The 19,568-nt window shown below is 40.7% G+C and overlaps 3 protein-coding genes across 10 annotated transcripts in view; 2 read left to right on the forward strand and 1 right to left on the reverse strand.

Annotated features, from left to right (window-relative positions):
- The window catches only part of GSN (gelsolin), a 30,101-nt gene extending 26,323 nt beyond the window's left edge, over positions 1–3,778 (forward strand). For all 6 annotated transcript variants that reach the window (XM_040531254.1, XM_040531255.1, XM_040531253.1 and 3 more), the window contains 5 exons: positions 843–1,017; positions 1,300–1,424; positions 1,965–2,042; positions 2,759–2,819; positions 3,295–3,778. In XM_040531254.1, the coding sequence (XP_040387188.1) occupies positions 843–1,017; positions 1,300–1,424; positions 1,965–2,042; positions 2,759–2,819; positions 3,295–3,464 (609 nt within the window). In that variant the 3' untranslated portion in view covers positions 3,465–3,778. The remainder of the gene's footprint in view (positions 1–842; positions 1,018–1,299; positions 1,425–1,964; positions 2,043–2,758; positions 2,820–3,294) is intronic.
- Positions 3,779–4,860: 1,082 nt separating this feature from the next.
- Positions 4,861–17,569, reverse strand: STOM (stomatin). Of its 3 annotated transcripts, XM_040531260.1 has the most exons (8): positions 17,424–17,513; positions 14,812–15,020; positions 12,307–12,410; positions 11,327–11,399; positions 10,319–10,401; positions 7,294–7,497; positions 6,635–6,769; positions 4,861–5,907 (listed from the first exon to the last, which is right to left on the reverse strand). In XM_040531260.1, exons 2-8 carry the CDS (start codon positions 14,828–14,830, stop codon positions 5,713–5,715), a joined length of 813 nt encoding a protein of 270 aa, XP_040387194.1. In that variant the 5' UTR covers positions 14,831–15,020; positions 17,424–17,513; the 3' UTR covers positions 4,861–5,712. The 3 variants fall into 3 exon arrangements, with proteins under 3 accessions (XP_040387194.1, XP_040387192.1, XP_040387191.1); XM_040531258.1 differs by lacking the exon at positions 14,812–15,020 and having other exon boundaries at positions 17,424–17,569; XM_040531257.1 differs by lacking the exons at positions 14,812–15,020; positions 17,424–17,513 and adding an exon at positions 16,684–16,753.
- Positions 17,570–17,593: 24 nt separating this feature from the next.
- LOC121057304 (DAB2 interacting protein) overlaps positions 17,594–19,568 on the forward strand; it is a 225,995-nt gene continuing 224,020 nt past the window's right edge. The window contains exons 1-2 of the mRNA XM_040531235.1: positions 17,594–17,724; positions 18,221–18,318. The gene's annotated coding sequence lies outside the window, so the exon portion shown is untranslated. The remainder of the gene's footprint in view (positions 17,725–18,220; positions 18,319–19,568) is intronic.

Consider the following 19,568-nt stretch of genomic DNA (forward strand, 5'->3'; position numbering starts at 1 on the left):
CCACCCACTAGATCAGGTTGTCTAAGGCCCCATGAAGCCTGGCCTTGAACACCTCCAGGGATGGGGCATCCACAACTTCTCTTGGCAACCTGTTCCAGGGCCTCACTACTCTTACAGTGAAGAATTTCCTCCTAACATCTAATCTAAATCTATCCTCTTTTAGTTTAAGACTAGTTCCCCTTGTTGTACCATTATCTATCCGAGTACAGAGTCCTTCTCCATCATTTTTATAAGACCCCTTTAAGTATTGAAAGGCTGCAATGAGGTCTCCCCGGAGCCTTCTCTTCTCCAGGCTGAAAATCCCCAACTCTCTTGGCCTTTCTTCATAGGAGAGGTGCTCCAGTCCTCTGATCATCTTTGTAGCCCTCCTCCGGACTCGAGCTCCGTGTGAGGCAGGAGCACTGTTCTATATCTGCAGTAACTTCCTAAGTTCCTAGTGTCATGATGGCATGTCCTTGTTGATGTAGGGGAAATTATGTTAATGATTCATCAGCCTCAGCAACAGGGATGGTGCTCTCCGACAGGCTCCTCAGAAAATTCTTAAGTCTCCTGTCATAACCATAAAGACTGGCCAAATGACAGCTCCAGGCATTCTTGCCATAGGTCATATGTATCTGTAGATTAAATGCAGAAACACAATTTGTTTATTCTTCTCACATAACTAAGTTTAACTGATTACTCAGATATAGGCAAATATACAACGTATCTTGTAACCTTACATGCTTGTGTGGAATATCTTGTTAGAAGTGTATTTCAGGATAGATGCTGACTTTTATTTTGAAATAATGGGCTCTGCATAGAGAGTGATTATGCCTGACACATGCAATATTCTTTCTCTTCAGCTGGATCCTGCTGCCAGTCAGCTGAACTCCAATGATGCCTTTGTCCTGAAAACTCCCTCTGCTGCTTACCTTTGGGTTGGCCAAGGAGCCAGCAATGCCGAGAAATCAGGGGCACAGGAGTTGCTGAACGTTTTGGGAGCTCGCTCAGTACAGGTTTCTGAGGGTAGAGAGCCAGGTGAGGGAGATACATGAAGTCTGAGGTCATTTCTGTGTAGCTGCACTTTCCCAATTATTATTTCATGTATATTTTATTTCTCCCAGAACAAGGAAATGTACACGTAGACACAGAGTGGCTTCTCCAAGCTAGTACCTTCATTGTGTTTAACAGTGCACTCATGTTTGTAGGCCTTTGGGAGTTTGACATTGACAGAAGAGTGCTTCAAGTCCTAGCCAAGCTATACTGCCACTGTGTTTTCCACGAATAGTTGAAGCATCAGTATGTCACTCTCTTTTTCAGAGAATTTCTGGGCTGCTTTGGGTGGAAAAGCTCCTTACCGTACCTCTCCCCGGCTGAAGGACAAGAAGATGGATGCTCACCCCCCTCGTCTTTTTGCATGCTCCAACAAGAGTGGACGCTTCACTGTGAGTATCTGGGAAGACAGTCAACTCAACAGTCATCTGACAAAGCTGGGGGTAACTTCATCTCAGTCTGCTCTGAGTCACCCGATGGGCTGTTATACCTAATCTTCCTTCCTTTGCAGTGTAGCCTCCAGAAGGAAAGCATCAGCACCATTTTTTCTGCAGAGACAGCAGCTAGTTCTATAGCACTGTTGTCAGCACAGCAACTTTCTGAACCATTAAACTGGCCCTCCCCTGGTTAATAACCGGCATTCAAACTCCTCAGATTTTAACTCGTGAATGTTTCTATTAACAAGAGGCACCGTTAAAAGCCTTGAACAGGAATTAAAGAATGTTTTACTAGGTAGACAGAGACTGATTTTGTGTTCTGTGGTGTAAGAACACTTCTGTGACATAGCCTGAGCTGCATGGTCAAATACCAGGCCAATGGTATGCATCTCATTGACAGGAGGTGAAGCCAGAGTCCATGTAACCTGCCTTTTTCCTGTAAAGCTAAAGTGATGCTTGAGCTATATTCTCATCTTTTAACCTTATGTTTTTCAGATTGAAGAAGTTCCTGGAGATCTGACTCAGGATGACCTTGCTACAGATGATGTTATGATCCTTGACACATGGGATCAGGTATGTCATGTTTACCTATGAGGAGGGAAATAAAGAATACGAACAGTGTGGCTCTAGATTAAGAGACCCAAATTACAAGAGCTAGCAGAGTTGTTGTATTGTAGAGTCCCTCCACCTTCAGGCCTGAGAACAAATCACCTCACTAGTGATGTTGAAGAGAACTTAGACCCAGAACCTGAGAAAAGAGACGGTGTCTTGCCACTTTGTTTGTTAGCTTATGGGCTGAAGCAGACAGGCTGTTGTGTATCATATGTACTTCCCCAGGCTGTAAACTTCCTGAGGGCAGTGTCCTTGTCCTGGCTGGAGGTGACTGAACCATGGTTAGGATTCAGCAGTTTAAGACACAGACACATTTTCTGTAATTGAAAACAGAAGGCTTGGGTTAGTCACTGCACGTGAATCAGCCACAAGTGAACTTAGAGATGAATTTTGTGTCTGTTTTATGTAAGGATGTTCAAACATAAGCAATTTTTCCTGATGTTAAACTAGTGTATAATTTGTTCATGTATCTAGAATTTACTGCAGATAAACTGCAGTCAAAAAGCTTCTTGTCATCTACCAGTAGCTTTAGCCAAGTAAGTCGATAAGCCACGCGCACCAGGAGGAATTTGTTCTTGTTCTGTGCCATACTCTGGTCAATGAGCCCTTATCCTCTCTTTCATAAAGATACTGACTGTTGCTGAAACAATTCACATGATTTTTTTTTAAATCTACAGGTCTTTGTATGGATTGGAAAAGATGCACAGGAAGAAGAAAAGACTGAGGCTTTGAAATCAGGTACTGTTATGACATTTTACTCTCTGAAATAAGTGTTTGTTTTGTTTTCTCACTATCTGATTTTAAGGTAGAGAGAAACTTATCTTAACCATGATATGACATTCAATATTGTGATCAAAGAGACAACAGAGATAGAGAAAGGAGGATCCCAAATATCGGCATAAAGAGGTACAGCATTTAGACACACTGTGCTCAAACCCCAACAGTGAAAAAATATTCTTGCGTGGATAAGTGGCTATAGACTGCCACTGCATTGGAGAATTTTACAATCCCAACACATGCTTTCTACCTACAAATGCCACTCTTGTAACAGGTGTAGATAAAACCACTGAGTGAAAGCTTTTTTTTTTAATGACTACAGATACAATCTGAAATTGTATCTCTAGCATCCATTTAGCTATAATTAATTTGTTTCCTCTGTTGCTCCATAAGATTTGGACTCCATGTGATTTTTCTCCTCCTTGTGCCTTTACAGCTAAACGGTACATTGAAACTGATCCCGCCAGCCGAGATAAGAGAACTCCAGTCACGCTCGTTAAGCAAGGGTTTGAGCCTCCAACCTTCTCTGGCTGGTTCCTGGGCTGGGATGATGACTACTGGTCTGTTGATCCTCTACAGAGAGCAATGGCAGATGTGGATGTCTAAGGAACAGGTTTTTTCTCTTTTGAAATGGAGCAAGTATAGTGCCTTCAGTGCCTTCAAGAGCTACTTTTTCCTGCAGGCAATGATGTTAATAGCCAATTAGCTGTGCAATAAGTACCAAAACAATCGTGACCAGTCATATTGCTCTACTCCTTGCTTTGATTATATTTAATACAATAAAGCTTATATGGAATAGAAGAAGAATAAAATGGCGGGCTTTGTTACTAAGAGGAAAATAATAAACAGACCCTGTAGATCCCACATTTGAACTTACTTGAAACAAATACACCTTAGAAAAATAAACCTTCTTTGTGCCATTTTTTTGCGAATGCACTTTTTGCTAAATGTTTACAGAAAGGATGCGTGTGGGGCAGGGAGGGGTGGAGATAGCTTGCTTTCCCCTCCCCAGAACTTTTGGCATTTAAGACCCTGATAAATTCACAGTATTATTCTCTTTTAGAAAGTCACCCAATAGTAAATAGCATTTTGTTTAACTCAGGATGAAAGGAAAAAAGCATGTCCCTCTCATCAACAAGAATTCACAGGGGTGGCCAGTAGCAGTGAGGAGATTCACTCATCCTCCCCAAGGATTAATGTCAAGCTGTGCAGTAGTTTTGTTCCTAACTGCAAGTGTGTGAAAACAATGATGCTAATTATCACATCTTTGTTAACTGTATTTACTCCCCTGCCAAAAGTCAAGCTTATATTAACTGAAATACTGACCAACACCTGCAACTGGGTATATTGATTTTCAATACAGAGGAGGAAAGAAAAGTTCACAGCAAACAGGCAGAAAAGAAACAGTGCTAATTAGCTTAAGCCCTTGTAAGTGCTTGCTATCTTAAACATGCTAAATGAGACAAAATTACCCCAGATGTCAAAAAAAAAGTTACAAACTTTGTGCTGGCCAGTGTGAGAACAAGGGCATTTAAATAATTGATCTCAGCTTTTTGTTTTCATTCTTATCTCCCAATAATTAAGGATCAGATGACAAATTTGGGTGATAGTGGTAGCCTAAAGAACCTCCCTGCCATGCAGACTAATTCTTACCTCATTTTAATCTTTAATTACATTTACTGCACAGGTGCAAAGTATGAATAAAGTTTAACAGACTTGTAGCTCAAGACTACATGAACTGAAGATTATGCTTCTGGTATGAAGTATAAGCCTTTGCATCACAGCTAATAGCACAAGTCTGCTCAGATCAGCCTCAACAGGTAAATCACTTGTTTGCTAAATATATAAGCAGTACAGAATCTTCTGTTAAACACCCCACCCCCCCAATTAAGATACTGTATTTGCTAGGGAAGCAGGTTTTAGACTTGAATAAAATGCAGTGTTTCAAGTATGTTTAAAGTTAGGTCAGAAAAGGAAGTCTATTTACAACAGGAGTCAGGACTTTGGTTATTTTTCTTTTAATCATTTTTTGAGAAGATGTACAGATAAAGGCAGACACAGTGACTTTTCTAAGAGTTAAAAATCTATACAGGTGCAGCACCGTAACAACTGAACGGCCCATCAGTAACTGCAAGCATATTGTATCCTTAACTACAGCATGTCTACGCCTTCCCGTGTGGCAGAACAGAGATGGAAAGTTCCATTTCAGTAACATTGGCTAATAACAGTTTCTCACAAACGGGGGACTATCTTAGGGAGCATGAGCCTGATTTTTAGAAGTATCCAGTATTCTCACTCCTATGTCAAATTCTCTTCTTTTTCCTAGTGTAAGCTAGAGAACAAATCCATATGACAACAATCAAGATGACTTCATCACATATAGCTACACTCTAAGAGAGTGCAGTTAAAGCTGTTTCACTTCCTTTACAGGACTACAGACCCTATTATTAAAAGGAATACTTCTCTTTCCAAATGTTGGATCATCTCCCCATCTTCACCACAAATGGTTTTATATGCTTGTTGAAAATAGGATTATAGAATAGATTGTAGCATACTATCCTATAACAGATTATAGGATATAGTTTTCTCATCTGGTATAGTATGGATACATGTTTACTTAAGATCACAACCTGCTTTTACTAACTTGGAGAGATTTTCAGTTTCAAGTATTTTGATTCTCCATATTCACAAACATTGCATATGCATTTTATCACACAGTATAACAACAACAAAAGGGTTCCTCAACAAATCCCCTCTGCTAACATTGCCTTAAGCTGTAACACACAGACAATTCAGTGCTGCAAACATTCGCTGTAGCAAAAGAAAACGAATTCGTTCTTCTCACTGTATCTCTCTAGCCTTTTGCGCTTATGATGCCCTTCAGCATGTCTATGGGCAATGGAAAGATGATGGTGGAGTTCTTTTCTGCAGCAATCGTGGTCAAAGTCTGCAAGTAGCGCAGCTGAAGGGCAGCGGGTGACTCTGTGATAACCATGGATGCCTCTTTCAGGGCCCTGGAAGCATTCATTTCACCCTCAGCTGCAATTACCTGGAAATGGAATTAATTACATGGAATTAATTCTGACAGAATGATAAAACTATAAGTTTGTCAGATGACTTCAGCCTTAAGTCATAAATGAAAGATATCACTTATCACTTTGATCAAGTGACCTCCCCTTACTGTCTTCTTTAACTGGTTCTGCCTTTTCTCTCCCTTAGATATAAGCTACTTCTGTTTGCCTTCAAGGCCTTGTATGCCTCTTTTCCATTCCGTTTACAAAAATTGGCAGTGTTAAGTCCTGAAAATGCAACATGTTGAATTTGTTGTATTTTCAGAAAATCCCTGCTTTTGTGCTTCTTTCAGCACTGCCTCCTAAAAACAGAACGTACTCCTCATAGATCTCTCTGAAAAGGGCTTGACAGATGAATGGCGTGGTTCTTTACTGGGGAAATACCTTTTTATTCCCTCATTATTTTTTAAATATGTGCTCATTAGGAACAGATATGTGGTCGTGCATTTCTTTACAAGCAAGGCTCTTCTGCATTGGGACAATATAGTCTGAGTATTTGTAAAGGACAGCTAGATAGGTGGATAGCACTTTTAACACCTAAGTTACTGAAGTTAGTGGTGCATGTCAGTGCTCAAAGTTGTTCTGTTTAAGATGTGGTCTCAGAGTGTAGTAAAGAATTGGAATAACATTAAGTTATTTATGAAGGAAAAAGATACATATATATATATATAAAATAAATCCAAGCCCGCATATTGATGTTATTACCTTAGCTCTTGCCTCCCGGGCAGCTTCTGCTTCTGCAGCCATTGCTCTCTGCAGCTGTACAGGTAATTTCACATCCTTGATCTCCACACGTTCCACCTTAATGCCCCAATCATTTGTTGCGTCATCAAGCGTAACCTATTTAAAGTATGACAATTAACTTAAGCCATCTACCTGGCTGCAAACAAATGTCCAAATTTGAAGAAAGACTATCAAGCCAAATGAACTGTATGAGAATTCCTGGACTGTCTATTTAATGATTTTAGTATTTATGGTATGCTTTGATAACTGTAAAAGCATAACTGTTCTAAACAACTACTTAAAGCAGAGCTTTATGAAAGGAATTGAAAAGCTTTATGAAAGGAAGTCTGTGGTGTAATTTCCTTCAACAGCAGAGTATAACAATCCAGAAAACGCTTCCTCTCATGAATTCCTCATTCCCATATATTAGCCCCACTGGTCCATTATTCTTGTACTCACTCATTTCTATTAGACTGAATGCCATCCCAATAGCTGTTGATAGGGTTTTGCCTAAAGCTCCAAATCAAAACTTGGCTTATCACTTACAAGGTAAAAAAAAAAAAATCCCAACATGTAAGTTATCCATGGGATTACTGCATAACTGATTGTGTAATGGATTGCTTAGATAAAGTTGCTCATACCTGCATGCTATGTGCAATTTCTTCACGATCAGAGAGAATCTGAGAGAGGTTTTTGGTCCCCAGAACGTTCCTCAAGGTAGTCTGTGCTAAAAGACGCGTGGCTGAGCCAGCATTTGTGACATTTGCTACAGCAAGGGTAGCGTTCTGAACTCTGTAATAAACCACTCCATCTACATTAACTGTCACAGAGTCCTTGGTCAAGATCTAAAAAGCAATGGGAGAAGCATATAATAATTAAGCATATACTTATTGAACATAATGATAATTACAGATTTGTTTTACTGGGTAAATGCCTACTTTTTTCCAGGGTAAAGCAATTATCATAAAACCCATAGGTCTTATACATGTATGGTACATATAAACATGTCTACATACCGAAGCACAAACCTTCCCGCATAGCTCTGTCAAGCTAAGACTAAATATGGTAATGGAACACTCCTCACTGAAAAATGAATTCCATTAATTTTGCCCTTATGTTTTTTCAAACTCAGTTCTTCAAACTCAGAGGGATTTGCAACTCATAAGAAACAAACAAACAAAAAATCCAGGAATAAACACACGTGCTTTTACCTGGGCAATTTTAACCTGTTACGCTGAAACTAACAATGTATCATATCTAGGTAGCAAAAAATAATAATAATAAAAAAAATATATATATATAAAAGTAAACAAAAACCACAACCAAAAACCACCCCATTTCAGTGAGGCTTATAATATCAAGTGTATAAAAGTGGCAGATTGTAGAGGAACACAAGAGGTATGCATAATGTAGGACCAAGCTAACAGGCTCCAAGAACATTAGCAATCCAAAAGTTATTTTGTTTAAATGCAGAGATAGAAATATTGGACCATTTCATTCAAAAAGTGTTCAAGCACTCTAATTAAGACCACACCCTAGAAACATTTTTGAGAGGGGCTCATTTTATGTTTCTGTACAGGGAACAATAGGCCAGTAAGTATCATTGCAAATACAGGATATATGAGATTTTTACTTGTATTTAACTTCAGTCACAAGACTGAAGATTTAGCAGGCACATTTGTGCAGGTGTGTCAGCTTATAAAACAAGGGCAAAACAGGCAACCTGTTTAAAAAGCAGGTGAGGGAAGAGGAAGTGTATTTCAGCTGCACTTCTGAAGGAAGAGCACAAATGAGAGTTTCCCGTTCTACAGGTGTGACCGCAGCTGAAGGCAATTCAGTGATTATTCCATAGGGACAGCCAATGACAGAGACTCTAACACCGCAGTGACCGTGTAAGTTAGTTTATTGAATTGCAAAAGCTTTGTAAATGAAAGATGTCAGTGTATCATGAAGCCCAGAGAAACAAAGGGCCACACCCATGAGATATTTTAGAAAACACTGTAAGGTTTGACTGAATTATGTCTAGCTACTTACAATGTTGTTTTTGCCTGCCTCAAAGCAATACATTTCAGCTGCATAGCTGTCAGCCTTAGTTCTAAATTTCATTAGAAATGTTTTTATCTAGCAGTTCATTTTCCTTCTTGGAGGTGCTTCTGATTGAAATGCCACCTTATATTACTAAATGATAAGTGGTGATATGTGGTGATTTCTAGACAAGTTGTAGAGAAAAATCAAACTTGTGAATATTCTCAGAGCTAGATTCAAGTGATTTACTGAATTTAGCACCTGTATGTTAAACAAAAGATGTACATGCACAGATAAAGACAGATATTACTGACAGTTTAAAAGAGGGTACGTGATAAAGAAGCTATCGTTAATATTAATTATATTTTAGAGTTTAGTTAGAAAGATACTGAAATAATGCACATGACCATGAGAAGAAGTGTTCTAATTCCATGTTAGAAGATTAGGATCTTGTTATTTGACAAGAGAGGGGGGAGTGCGATACTTAACCTTCAAGAGTTACCAGTTTTGTGCTTCCACAATCTACGTTAGCAGGCTTTTCATAATAGCATGTGAAAACAAAGACTGAGTAGTGTGGACAGAAATCATGTACAAATAAAAATATATTTTTGCTTTCACCTACTGAAAACAAGCAAACCTGAACCCCAAGCATAATTTAATCAAGTCAAAAGAAAAAACGTAGAACTTCACTAATGGTGCATCTGCAGCTGCAAGCACATTATGCCTGCCATTGATTAGGTTTCTACCAATTACCCTTTCGAGTATGCTATGACAGCTGCCATCTGTCTAAATCTACAACTAATGATGAGAAATAAACTGGCTGGCAAACACGACAGGAAACAGATGCACCAGACAGGTTGCGTCAAGTATCTTTGTCTTGCAAAACATACCAGATACATAGAGGATACAGTTATAACAGAAACATACAATTGTTCAATGACATTTTTAGAAGGCTAGTTTTTTGTTCTTTTGCTATCTGTTGGCATCACTTAGTTCAGCTAGCTCGCTACTATTGAGAGATTCTGCTATGAGATTAAGATGTCCAGGTAACAACAGACAAGAAATTACGAGAAACTTTTTGTACTTTAGAGCCTCCAAACTGGAAGATACCAGATGACATTAGGTGTATTACACCTTCATATGTTCCTGTATGTAGCAGGACACAGAAGCAGCGCATACACAAAACCCATGTAAGAGAGTGGAGCATCACCTTAAGTTTCTATTATTAGCTTTTGGCAATAATTTCATGCCATTATTTTAGCTACTTCATACAACTAGATTAATTGGCAAAGAAAAGATCACTGCTTCTTTTGGAAGTCATTCAGATTGCGCAGAAATGACTAGAGAATGCTGCGTGAAGTCTGTTAGTCCTGATTCTAAACCTCTCCCATTCTAGCTCTTAGGCAGTATTAAGTTATCTTATTTGCTCCTTAGAGGACAGCATAATTTGTTTTCTTTCAGGGATCTTCTCTCGTGGCCTTTAGTAATACCACTTAACATGTATTCTTCACAATACATTTTCCTTGTACAAATAGAAGCAAGAAATCTACATGAAAACTACATGTTACCCAATGCTGAGAGGGGGAAAGGAAAAACAAAGGAAAAACATTTTAGCAGATACAAAGGCAATTGCAAACATACCTCTTGGGGTGGAATATCAAAAGAGATGGTCCTCATATCAACTTTGATGAAGCTGTCTGTGCAGGGCAGGACAAAAAACAAACCTGTACAAAAAGATCCATTGGACAGGATGCAAAAATGGGTCATTAAAATAGATGGCACTAGCTACAGAAATAAGCTTCAGTCCAGCCACTGTAGCTGTATAGCCCTCTTCATAACGAGCTCAGCAGCATGTTCACTAGTGGCTTTCATGCCAGGATAAGATTTTAAGAAAAATATGCTGAGAAGCTTTAATTTATTCAGCTCTAACTTATTTAAAGAGCGTTAACATTTTGAAAAAGAAAAGCAACAACAAAACCCCCAAAAACCAACCTAACCCAAAAGCTAAACAAAAAACAACAGACCTGTTAAGAGCTACTTTTCAAACCTTGTCCCACATAGTTACTTGTGGGGCCTAATTCTGGCAGGCAGAAACTATCAACCTCCTTTTGTTCTGGTGGATCACTATTTCTTCAACATTACAGCACTATGAAAATACCCCAAAATCTAGATTAAAATGAAGGAAGACGTTATTGCCCCTGTCAATCACTTTGAGCATCAGGAGCAATAGCTGAAAAACAAATTCTTTCTCATGAGAATTTCTAATACGCACAAAAAACTTTTCAAAATTAACATATAGTTTAATTGCTTCTATTTCTTTTGAAGAATGCTATGGCTTTCAAACCATTTGGGCTTTAACTGAAATGCAAAACTTTTGTTTTAAAGACGGCACACTTGATGCCATTATTCCTCACTTGATATTCTGTGGTTTTAATTCTACTTGAAGGCCATGCATTAACTAAGGAGATCTGGGTAAGGCTCACAGATAATTAATTAACCACCTTCCCTGTATAAATATCAGATCTTGTCACTGAAGTTACAAAATGCTTGAGAAACCCATTCACCAGTCTAACTCCATGTCTCCAGACAGCTATTATTTTGCCAATGACTCAATTAGAACAAATATTAAGAATGCTCTCCAGGACATACCCGGTCCCTTTGCTCCGCCTTTTAAGATGCGTCCAAGTCTGAAGATGATGGCTCGCTCATATTCCTTTACAACCTGTAGTAAATAGTTGGATGTCATGCAAGAGTTTCCAGAAGCCATTTCATGGATTACAAACCAAATATACACCAGCCTAAGACAGTCTTAAGTCTCTTATCTAATATGCATCACATTTCATTTCTATACTGGCTGCTTTTGAGAGTTTTAGCCTAATCCTTACTTTCAAAAAGCAAACAGAAAAAGGAACAATAAGAAAAATGTTCCAGAAGAAATATTCTTCAGACTATAGCACCACCTGTCAATAGCAGAAGCAACAACACTTCATCTGGGCAAGGCCAAGCACTGAAAGCAGCCATCAGGAATATCCTGGCAACAAGAAAACAAAGCACAGTAGATGTGACCCAGCAGAGATTGTCCAATTCTAATTCTGATGGGGTATATTGGGAAAAACAAAGCAGGAGTTATTCCCTCAGGTCTGGAAACATCAAGCTCGAGGTGATCACAATGACACATTCTCTAAGAATCTGTCACGTACACACATGCATATATATGCACATATTTATATACTTCACATGTACACACACACATATATAGACATCTTAAAACTAAAAAAAAAAAAAAAAAAACACACAAGAAAACAACAAACAAACAAAAAAAACAACCCTCCAAGTGTAATTATGAGTTCTTACAAATTATTCTGATATCCCAACTAGCTTATATACAAATGACAACTGGGTAGACATAGTAAAGATGCCCATGCAAAAATCATTTTGACTAAACGCTGTAATAGCACTTTTCTCTTTGATTTGAAGATTAACGAACAGAAATGTTTTTGCTATAGTCCAAGAGAGAATAGATTCATTTATTTTTAAAATAAATAAATATAATAGTGAACAATAATAACCACTGGGAAGCAACTGTATTGCTTAAAGTTTTAATCCAACTTAGCAGTGAAAAATTTTACCTTGATGCACATCCAGATCGATATGGGAAATGTAACAAGGGTGAAAATATAAGAAATTATCACCAGAATCCATCCACACACACCAAGGCCAGCATTGGAGTCATCTGGAAGAAAAGAGCAGAAATTTTCAGAGTTTTAAAACAAAGAGTGCTTGTTAAGGAGAGCACCTACACTGGGATATTTACTTTGAACAGTCCTTGAAATAAGTCACTGCTAACACTACTCCTATGGCCAAACTCATTAGTTTTAGATCAAGCCAAATTAAAAGCCAAATTCTGCTTTCATTTGCATTGCTCTCAAGTTGTGCAAGGTAGCAGAGGGCAGGATGTGGTTCAAGTCACATTTATGCAGAATTAAATATGCACTTTCACACCCACACCTGGAGCTAACAGATATCAATACAGGCTCTCAAATGCTTCCTTCTTCCTCAGCATTCTCTAGCAGAATGACATACAGGCAGCAGTAGAAATCTTGTTCCTTTAGCAGCTAAAGAAGTCAGAGCAACACTTGCTTCATAATAAGTGAGCTTGAAATACCCTGTGGCCCAATAGGACATTTAAAATTTGGTTTATATTCCAATTGCCATAGATGCAGATCTGAGAAAACCTGCATTCTTAGCATTGCTTGATCTAGGAAGTAGGATAAGAGGTAGTGAAAGACTACCTGAACGTGAAATAAGGTCTCTGTAAAACATTTCTTGTCCAAAGACTCCTATTGCTTAGAAAATAGACATGCTAGTGCTCTGTCATGAATGACACCAACTGAAGGTATTTCTAGAAGCACCAAAGAACAAGAGCTAGTGGTATCAAATACTACACAGCTAAAAAAAGCAACATGCCATGACTCGTTGTCAAGCATTCATGAAGCTATAGGAAGTTTCCCTTCCTGCTAGTTAAGACTCCTAACAGGCTGCCAGGAGCCCACTGCCAAGCAGGGACATCCCAGGGTGAAACACGCAACGCTCACATTCCTGCTACGGAGATACTGACATCCATCGTTCTCACCCTAGCTGCTAAAAAGCCAAAGGTACACTGCCAAGAAATACCTGCAAAGCTCAGAAACACACAGTTCACATTTAGACGAAAGAAAGTTGCTTTGGGGTCACTCTTCCCAATTTTGCTGAACTGTAAATACACCTTTACAGTGCTGCAGATACATGATCATTATCCTAACTTGATCAACACCTCAAAAGGTGTGGAGTCGTTATCTACTGCACTGCATTCAGCAGCTTGCTTAGCACAAAAATTGCATTAAAGAATCTACAAGTTTCTGTTTAGTTCTACCTGGAATTATACAATAAATTCTGCCCTGTACTCACCAGAAACAATTAAAATTCAATTTTTACAACAAAACTTGCCAACAGTAAGAAATAAGTCAGTCTCCAAGTCTCTACCCTAACAGTTATTCTGGGCAGAACCCATTTTGTTATAAAGCAAAACCTTGACTTTGAAAAATTGTAACAATTCCAGTTACAGGCATGAGCACTTTGTGGTGCCCACAATTGAATTCAGCCTTGGATAAAGAGGGAAGTGAGACAGATGAGTCGTTAGATAACCCTGAAAGCAAAGAATAGCGTATGCTTTGCAAATTCAGATCCACAACATTTGACTGAAGTCACAGAAGTCATCAAAATAACTGGGAACCGATATCAAAGTTTCCATTCCTCTTTTCCCCAGATTGTGAGCCCTTCTGCCATTGAGCCTTTCAAGTAAGACAGAATATGGAAGTGGTGGAGAGTAACTTTTGTCTCATGTGGTATCTTCAACTCGACGAAATTACTCAGACCTGAAGGCCACAGGTATCTTATCTCTAATTTATATCCCTTTCACACGTCAGTGTAATAACCCTCAAGGAGGCATGTCATATTGTGTGTCACTTTAAAGTTCCCCTGTGAAAAGTTACCTAAAGATAGTGCCCTGCAATTTCCTGTTATGTAATGGAAATGACAGATTAAAGGAGTCATTTCCAGGTCTTCTGAGAAAGCCACAGCAATGCATTACCTGGGTTACTTTATCCCGATACGTATTGTATAGGTAGCTGTCAGCATTAAGCAACATCTGAAAACTCACTACTGAAGGGAAAATTACCTCTAACTTTGCAACAGGGTATTAGCTAACCTAAAACCATAAAAAAGTCCACATTGATTAAGGAAGAAAAGTTTCCCTCTCTCTTTCATTTACTAACTTGCATAAACCTAAAGGAGCTGAGGATCCTGCTTCAGTTCTACTCTGCAGCTTAACATCAAAGCTTCACCACACCAATTATCTGCTCTTACTTGAACCACACTGTTAAAAAAAGTATTTGTACATTTGCTTCCCTGATGAACCCAAAGGTGGAAGTTACAATGCAAATAATGTACAATTTCAAGATCTCAAGTAAGCACATTTTATTGAGCAAAAATAATTGTCCAATCAGCCGGTATATTTCACAACGCGTGAAATGCTGTCTCATGAAAAATTGCATGAAATACAGGAAGCATGTTTGGAATCTATGCAATGAGCTTATTATTGCCATTTTTGAACATCAGCAAGGGATTTGGATAACTTCAGCAACTGGCCACTTGTCAGACACTCTCAGTCAGGCCCATCGACACAGCACTCTACATAGCAGCAAGTTCAACAGCACCGAAATGAGACTGACGGACGGTGCAGGTGGAACGCACAGCCTCAGCTGCATCTCTTGCACATGGTGCATATCCCTGATCACCCAACCTGCTGAAAAAAAAAAGATTTTGCACAACGCAAAGTGCTGGCTTACAGCAGACTTCCTCCCAGCCCTCCTTCGCTTTTTGCTTTCACCCATTCCATACGGGGCACCCTTCAGTGGAGATAAAATGTGTCTTTGTTCTGGCAGGCAGTGACAAGGAACAGCTCGGGGAGATGCCCTTTTCATAAAATGCCTGTAAAACAACTACAGAACTACTGAAGACAGACTCGCAGTATATTTTGTGATCCCGAGGCAAAGCAACAATAAAAAGGCCTGTCTAATTTCTTAGCTGCATCTGTAGAATTCAAGATCAGCTAAAGAGAGCCAGAATGAGAAACAAGGAAAATTGGTTTTGTAGTGAGAGTTCTGCTTGGGAACGCTAGAAAACGGGGTTCTGCTTCTTGACAGACTCCCCATGTGAGATTTCTGATACTGTTATATGATTAAACTCATAAAGGGGAGATGAAATTTACTCCTTCCAAGGGGGAAAAAAAATGAAAAAAGAAAAAAACACATTATTCAACATCACAAAGTCCTTTTTTTTTTTTTTTAAACTTCCAGTGACTCTAGCTTCTCAACTTCTCTTCTTTCCTGCTTGAGTCTCCCAAGTGCTGAGCACTATCATATGCCCCACAGCTTCAGTTCAAATGTTATCCGCTTTTTCCAGACTCTAACAATAGTCTTGCTCTTTTGCTATCAAGATACTCAAAACTCAGACCTGAATTTAATCAAAGAATCTTATTTGTGGACAGTCTGCAATAAATTATGTATATCTTTAAGAAATAAACCACAAGGAAAAAAAAAATTTAATTGAATTAGCCTTGGGCCCCTTTAAGGCTGACCGGAACAGCTACTGCTGCTGTAACCAGGAATCATCACTTGGCTCATCAAACAGTATTAGCAATTTATAACAAACAATTAGTCCCAGGAACTGAGATGAAAGGGCGAAGTTCTCCTATTACTGCTTTAGGTGTGGCATGCCCTTCACTGGAGATCTATTCTCTTCTGCAGAAACTGAACAAAGGCATCCCTGTCCAATCGCAAGAATGTGTACGACTGGGTTGTCCAGGGAGGTGGTGGAGTCACCGTCCCCGGGGTGTTCAAGGGAAGGTTGGACCTGTTGCTTAGGGACATCGTTTAGTGGGTGATAGCAGGGTAGGGGACGGTTGGACCTGAGGTCTTTTCCAACCTTAATGATTGTACGACTCCCAGATACTGTGGTGGGAAAGGACCTTCCTCCACAGACGTGCAAACACGCCACCAGATGGGCACTTCCACTTTCACACTGCTACTCTGAAATCCAGGGCAGTATGAGAATGACTCAGTACTGTTATTACGTGACAGTTATTCCAAGGTTTGCTAATTAGCAAACAATGACTGCTACTTTCAATGAGAACTAATCAGTTTTTTTCAGAGCATTTCAAAGCTTTTCACAAGGAAAACAGCCAAAATCATTATGTCTCATTAACTGAAATTACGTCTATTGCCTACTTGCTCTGTAGATACTTTATCATGACAAAAATAATTGCTGGCCAGCCTTAGCCTCCAGAACAACACAGCACACCACAGAGCCACAGAAGAAACACCGGCACCAAGGCAAGGAAGGGCTGGCAGAGCCCAGATGAGGCTAGGGTCAGAGCAACCGCTATTTGGTATTAATAACCAACATACCTACGGAATGAAATGCAAGTCCTCTGCACGGATATGAGAACGAAGCGTGTGCCATTAGGCACCAGGCCCACATAGATCTACAGTTATTTATACAACAACGCGGACTGCCTAGCCAAAGCCTTTGTACGTAGGGGGATCTCACACATGTGCTTCCTTCTCCAGTTGCAGCTGACAAAAGTTAAATTAATTCACCACTCTTCAGCAGTCTGCTCGTGAACACCACGAAAATAACAGGAAAACGCTCCAGCTTTTGGTGAGAGAAACCACCGGTTGCATAATTTGAGTGCATCACCCGCGAGACAACATGTTTTAGCACACCGACACCTGACCGTGCCATAAAAACGCTACGGTTTGGGGGTTTTTTGCTTCCCTGAAGCGCAAGTTCAGTACAGTGCAGAGAGTTTACTGACGGTGTAAACAAGCCGTCCCCCGGCCCTCTGGGGCTCCTCGGGGACCGCGGCTGCCGGCTCCGCTCCCGTGTGCCCGCTCCGCTTCGTTCCTCGGCGACCCGAGCCCCGCTGAGGGGAGCCGGGAGGGGGCTGCGGGAGGGCGCGGGGCCGCCCGGGCTGAGGGGAGCGGAGGCTGCCCCAGGGCGGCGAGGCTCATTTGAGCCGCTAACTTCGGTCTGCGAACTTCGCTCAGCGACAAACGGGGAAAAAAAAGTAAAATCATAATACAAAAATCGAAGCAGAAAACCGAAAGGGGGCCGTGCTCCCCTACCGCCGCCGCCCCGCAGTTACCTTGATGCCGCGGCGCCTTGGGCACCGACCCCATCTCGCAGTCCGCCATGGCCGCTGCCGCCTCCCCTCAGCCGCCGGCCCGGGCACCCCCGGTCCCGTCCCGCCCCGTCCCGCCCTGTCCCGGGGGTGGCCGCCACCTGGGTGGGGCCGCGGCGCGTGCGACGGCTGCCGTTGGGCCGTGGACTGCCGCCTACAGCGCCGTTCTCCGGTGCTGTGAGGAGCCGGGTGGCACCGACCCCAGCCCCCGAGCCCTGGTACCCCGCCCGGCCGTCCCTTAGAGGCAGGGAGCGGGGGAATTGAGGTGTGAGGCAGGGAGATGAACGGCCCCGGGAGGCGGGGTGTGAGGGAAGGGGGCCAGGGCAGGGGGCTGAGGGCAGGGGGAGCCGTGGGGGAAGGAGGTGTCCTGAGGAAAGGGGGTGCCCTGAGGAAAGGGGGTGCCCTGAGGGGCGGTCGCTGCGGGGGGAGGAAGGTTTGAGCCTGGCCTCGCATTCAGGTTGAGGTGGGAATGGGAGCCCTTGGTTCTTAGCAGGTAAAGGTGGGTCTCGCGTGAGAGGAAGAGTTGGGAGTAGTGTGCAAATTCATGGGTTTTTGCTTTTAACCGCTCCGTTTAAGGAGTTATATGCTGGTGCATTGTGTGTGTCTTTCTGAGGCCCTGCTAAAATGAGTGTCGAAAATGAGGAGGGAATTAAAACTGCCCTAAAGAAAATAACCGTTTCTGAGAAACACACCTCAAGTTTCAGGTGTTACTGCAGTTCTGACCTGTGTCAGGACGCTGACAGTTTCCTGACCTATTGCAGGACGCTGGTGGAGAGTTTGCAGCTTGAGTCCCCTTTCTGAAGACACCAAAGCTGTGATCCCTGCTGCTCTTCCGCAAGGCTCATCCCACAGGAACAAGGTGTGTGTAGAAACATGTCGTTACACATAACAGTCTTGCATACCAGCAGTCCCAAGAAAGCTCATAATATTATAAGGAAGATGAGAGTGTCAGCATTTTCCTCTCTCTAGTTTGCTGACCTTAGGGTCTTCTGGCAAATACTGCTTAGAATGCCTCAGAATGATAAAGAAGGAAGGATGTTCTTGAAATGGGAGGAACAAGTTCTGTGAAATCATAGAGAAGATGAGCTTTGGTGAACCCTTGTCACCACTGCCAAATTTGGCACTAGAAAAGTCTAAGCTAGTGCCAACAATAAGATCAGTGCTTTTAAAATTAATATGATTGAGCATTAGAAAATGTGTCCTTCTTGATTTACTTTACTTCAGCAAAGAAAAGGAAGCATCTGTTAATTTGCCCTATCGTTAAACTCAAAAGTCTGCAAATAAAAGGCCTTTTATCCTACATGAAGCTGGTAACCTTACTTCATTTAAAGCTCTAATATCTCAGCAACATGTTGTGTACTTATGTAAAAATTTACGTTGGCATTTTGCTCAAAAAAGAGAAAGCCTTCTGTCTAATTTTAAATAGGCTCTCATTCCATTTCTTTTGCTGTCTTAAGACGTTTGCCAAGAAACTTGGAAAAAGCACAGGGTGGTGGTGGGCTGTGATACTGTTCTGTGGTTTGTTACTGCCATCTACTGTTTTCTGCTGTGTGCTTCACACAAGTATTTAATGCAATTTAATCAGTCTTTCTGTAAATACTGAAGTGAAGAGAAGCGTACAGGATTACTGACAGGTAGGTAGTAACTCAGAAGTGCACGCAACAGTGAGATGAGTCTGTGAATCAGTGTTAAATTAGATGCATTCTGCAGGCAATGAAGGCATGTGAAATACTACCAGACAAAGCCTGAGAATAAAAATATGAAAAAATGCAACCTTTACTGAATAATAGTATCTGAATGTCTTCTATCCTCCTTGTAATTTTTGTTTGAATAAATAAAGGAATTAGAGGATTTGATTTTTGTTTGGCTAGAAGACAACAGTGGAGTTGAAAATTGATTTATTAATCTTTAGGCTTTATGAAGAGAAAAACTTCATTGGATTTTGCCTTTATCATTTCTGTGAGTAATTTTGATTTCAAACACAGAAGTTCCAGTCAACAATAATTCCTCAGTATCATTCTGTTCATTTACATAACATTTTCTTGAATTCTAAGGTGTCTGTAGATGGTTAATTAGAGCATTTGTGTGAGGTGTGTCAGCCTTGGAAAC

The sequence above is a fragment of the Cygnus olor genome, chromosome 19 (assembly GCF_009769625.2).
Source record: "Cygnus olor isolate bCygOlo1 chromosome 19, bCygOlo1.pri.v2, whole genome shotgun sequence".
In the NCBI taxonomy this organism is placed as follows: Eukaryota; Metazoa; Chordata; class Aves; order Anseriformes; family Anatidae; genus Cygnus; species Cygnus olor.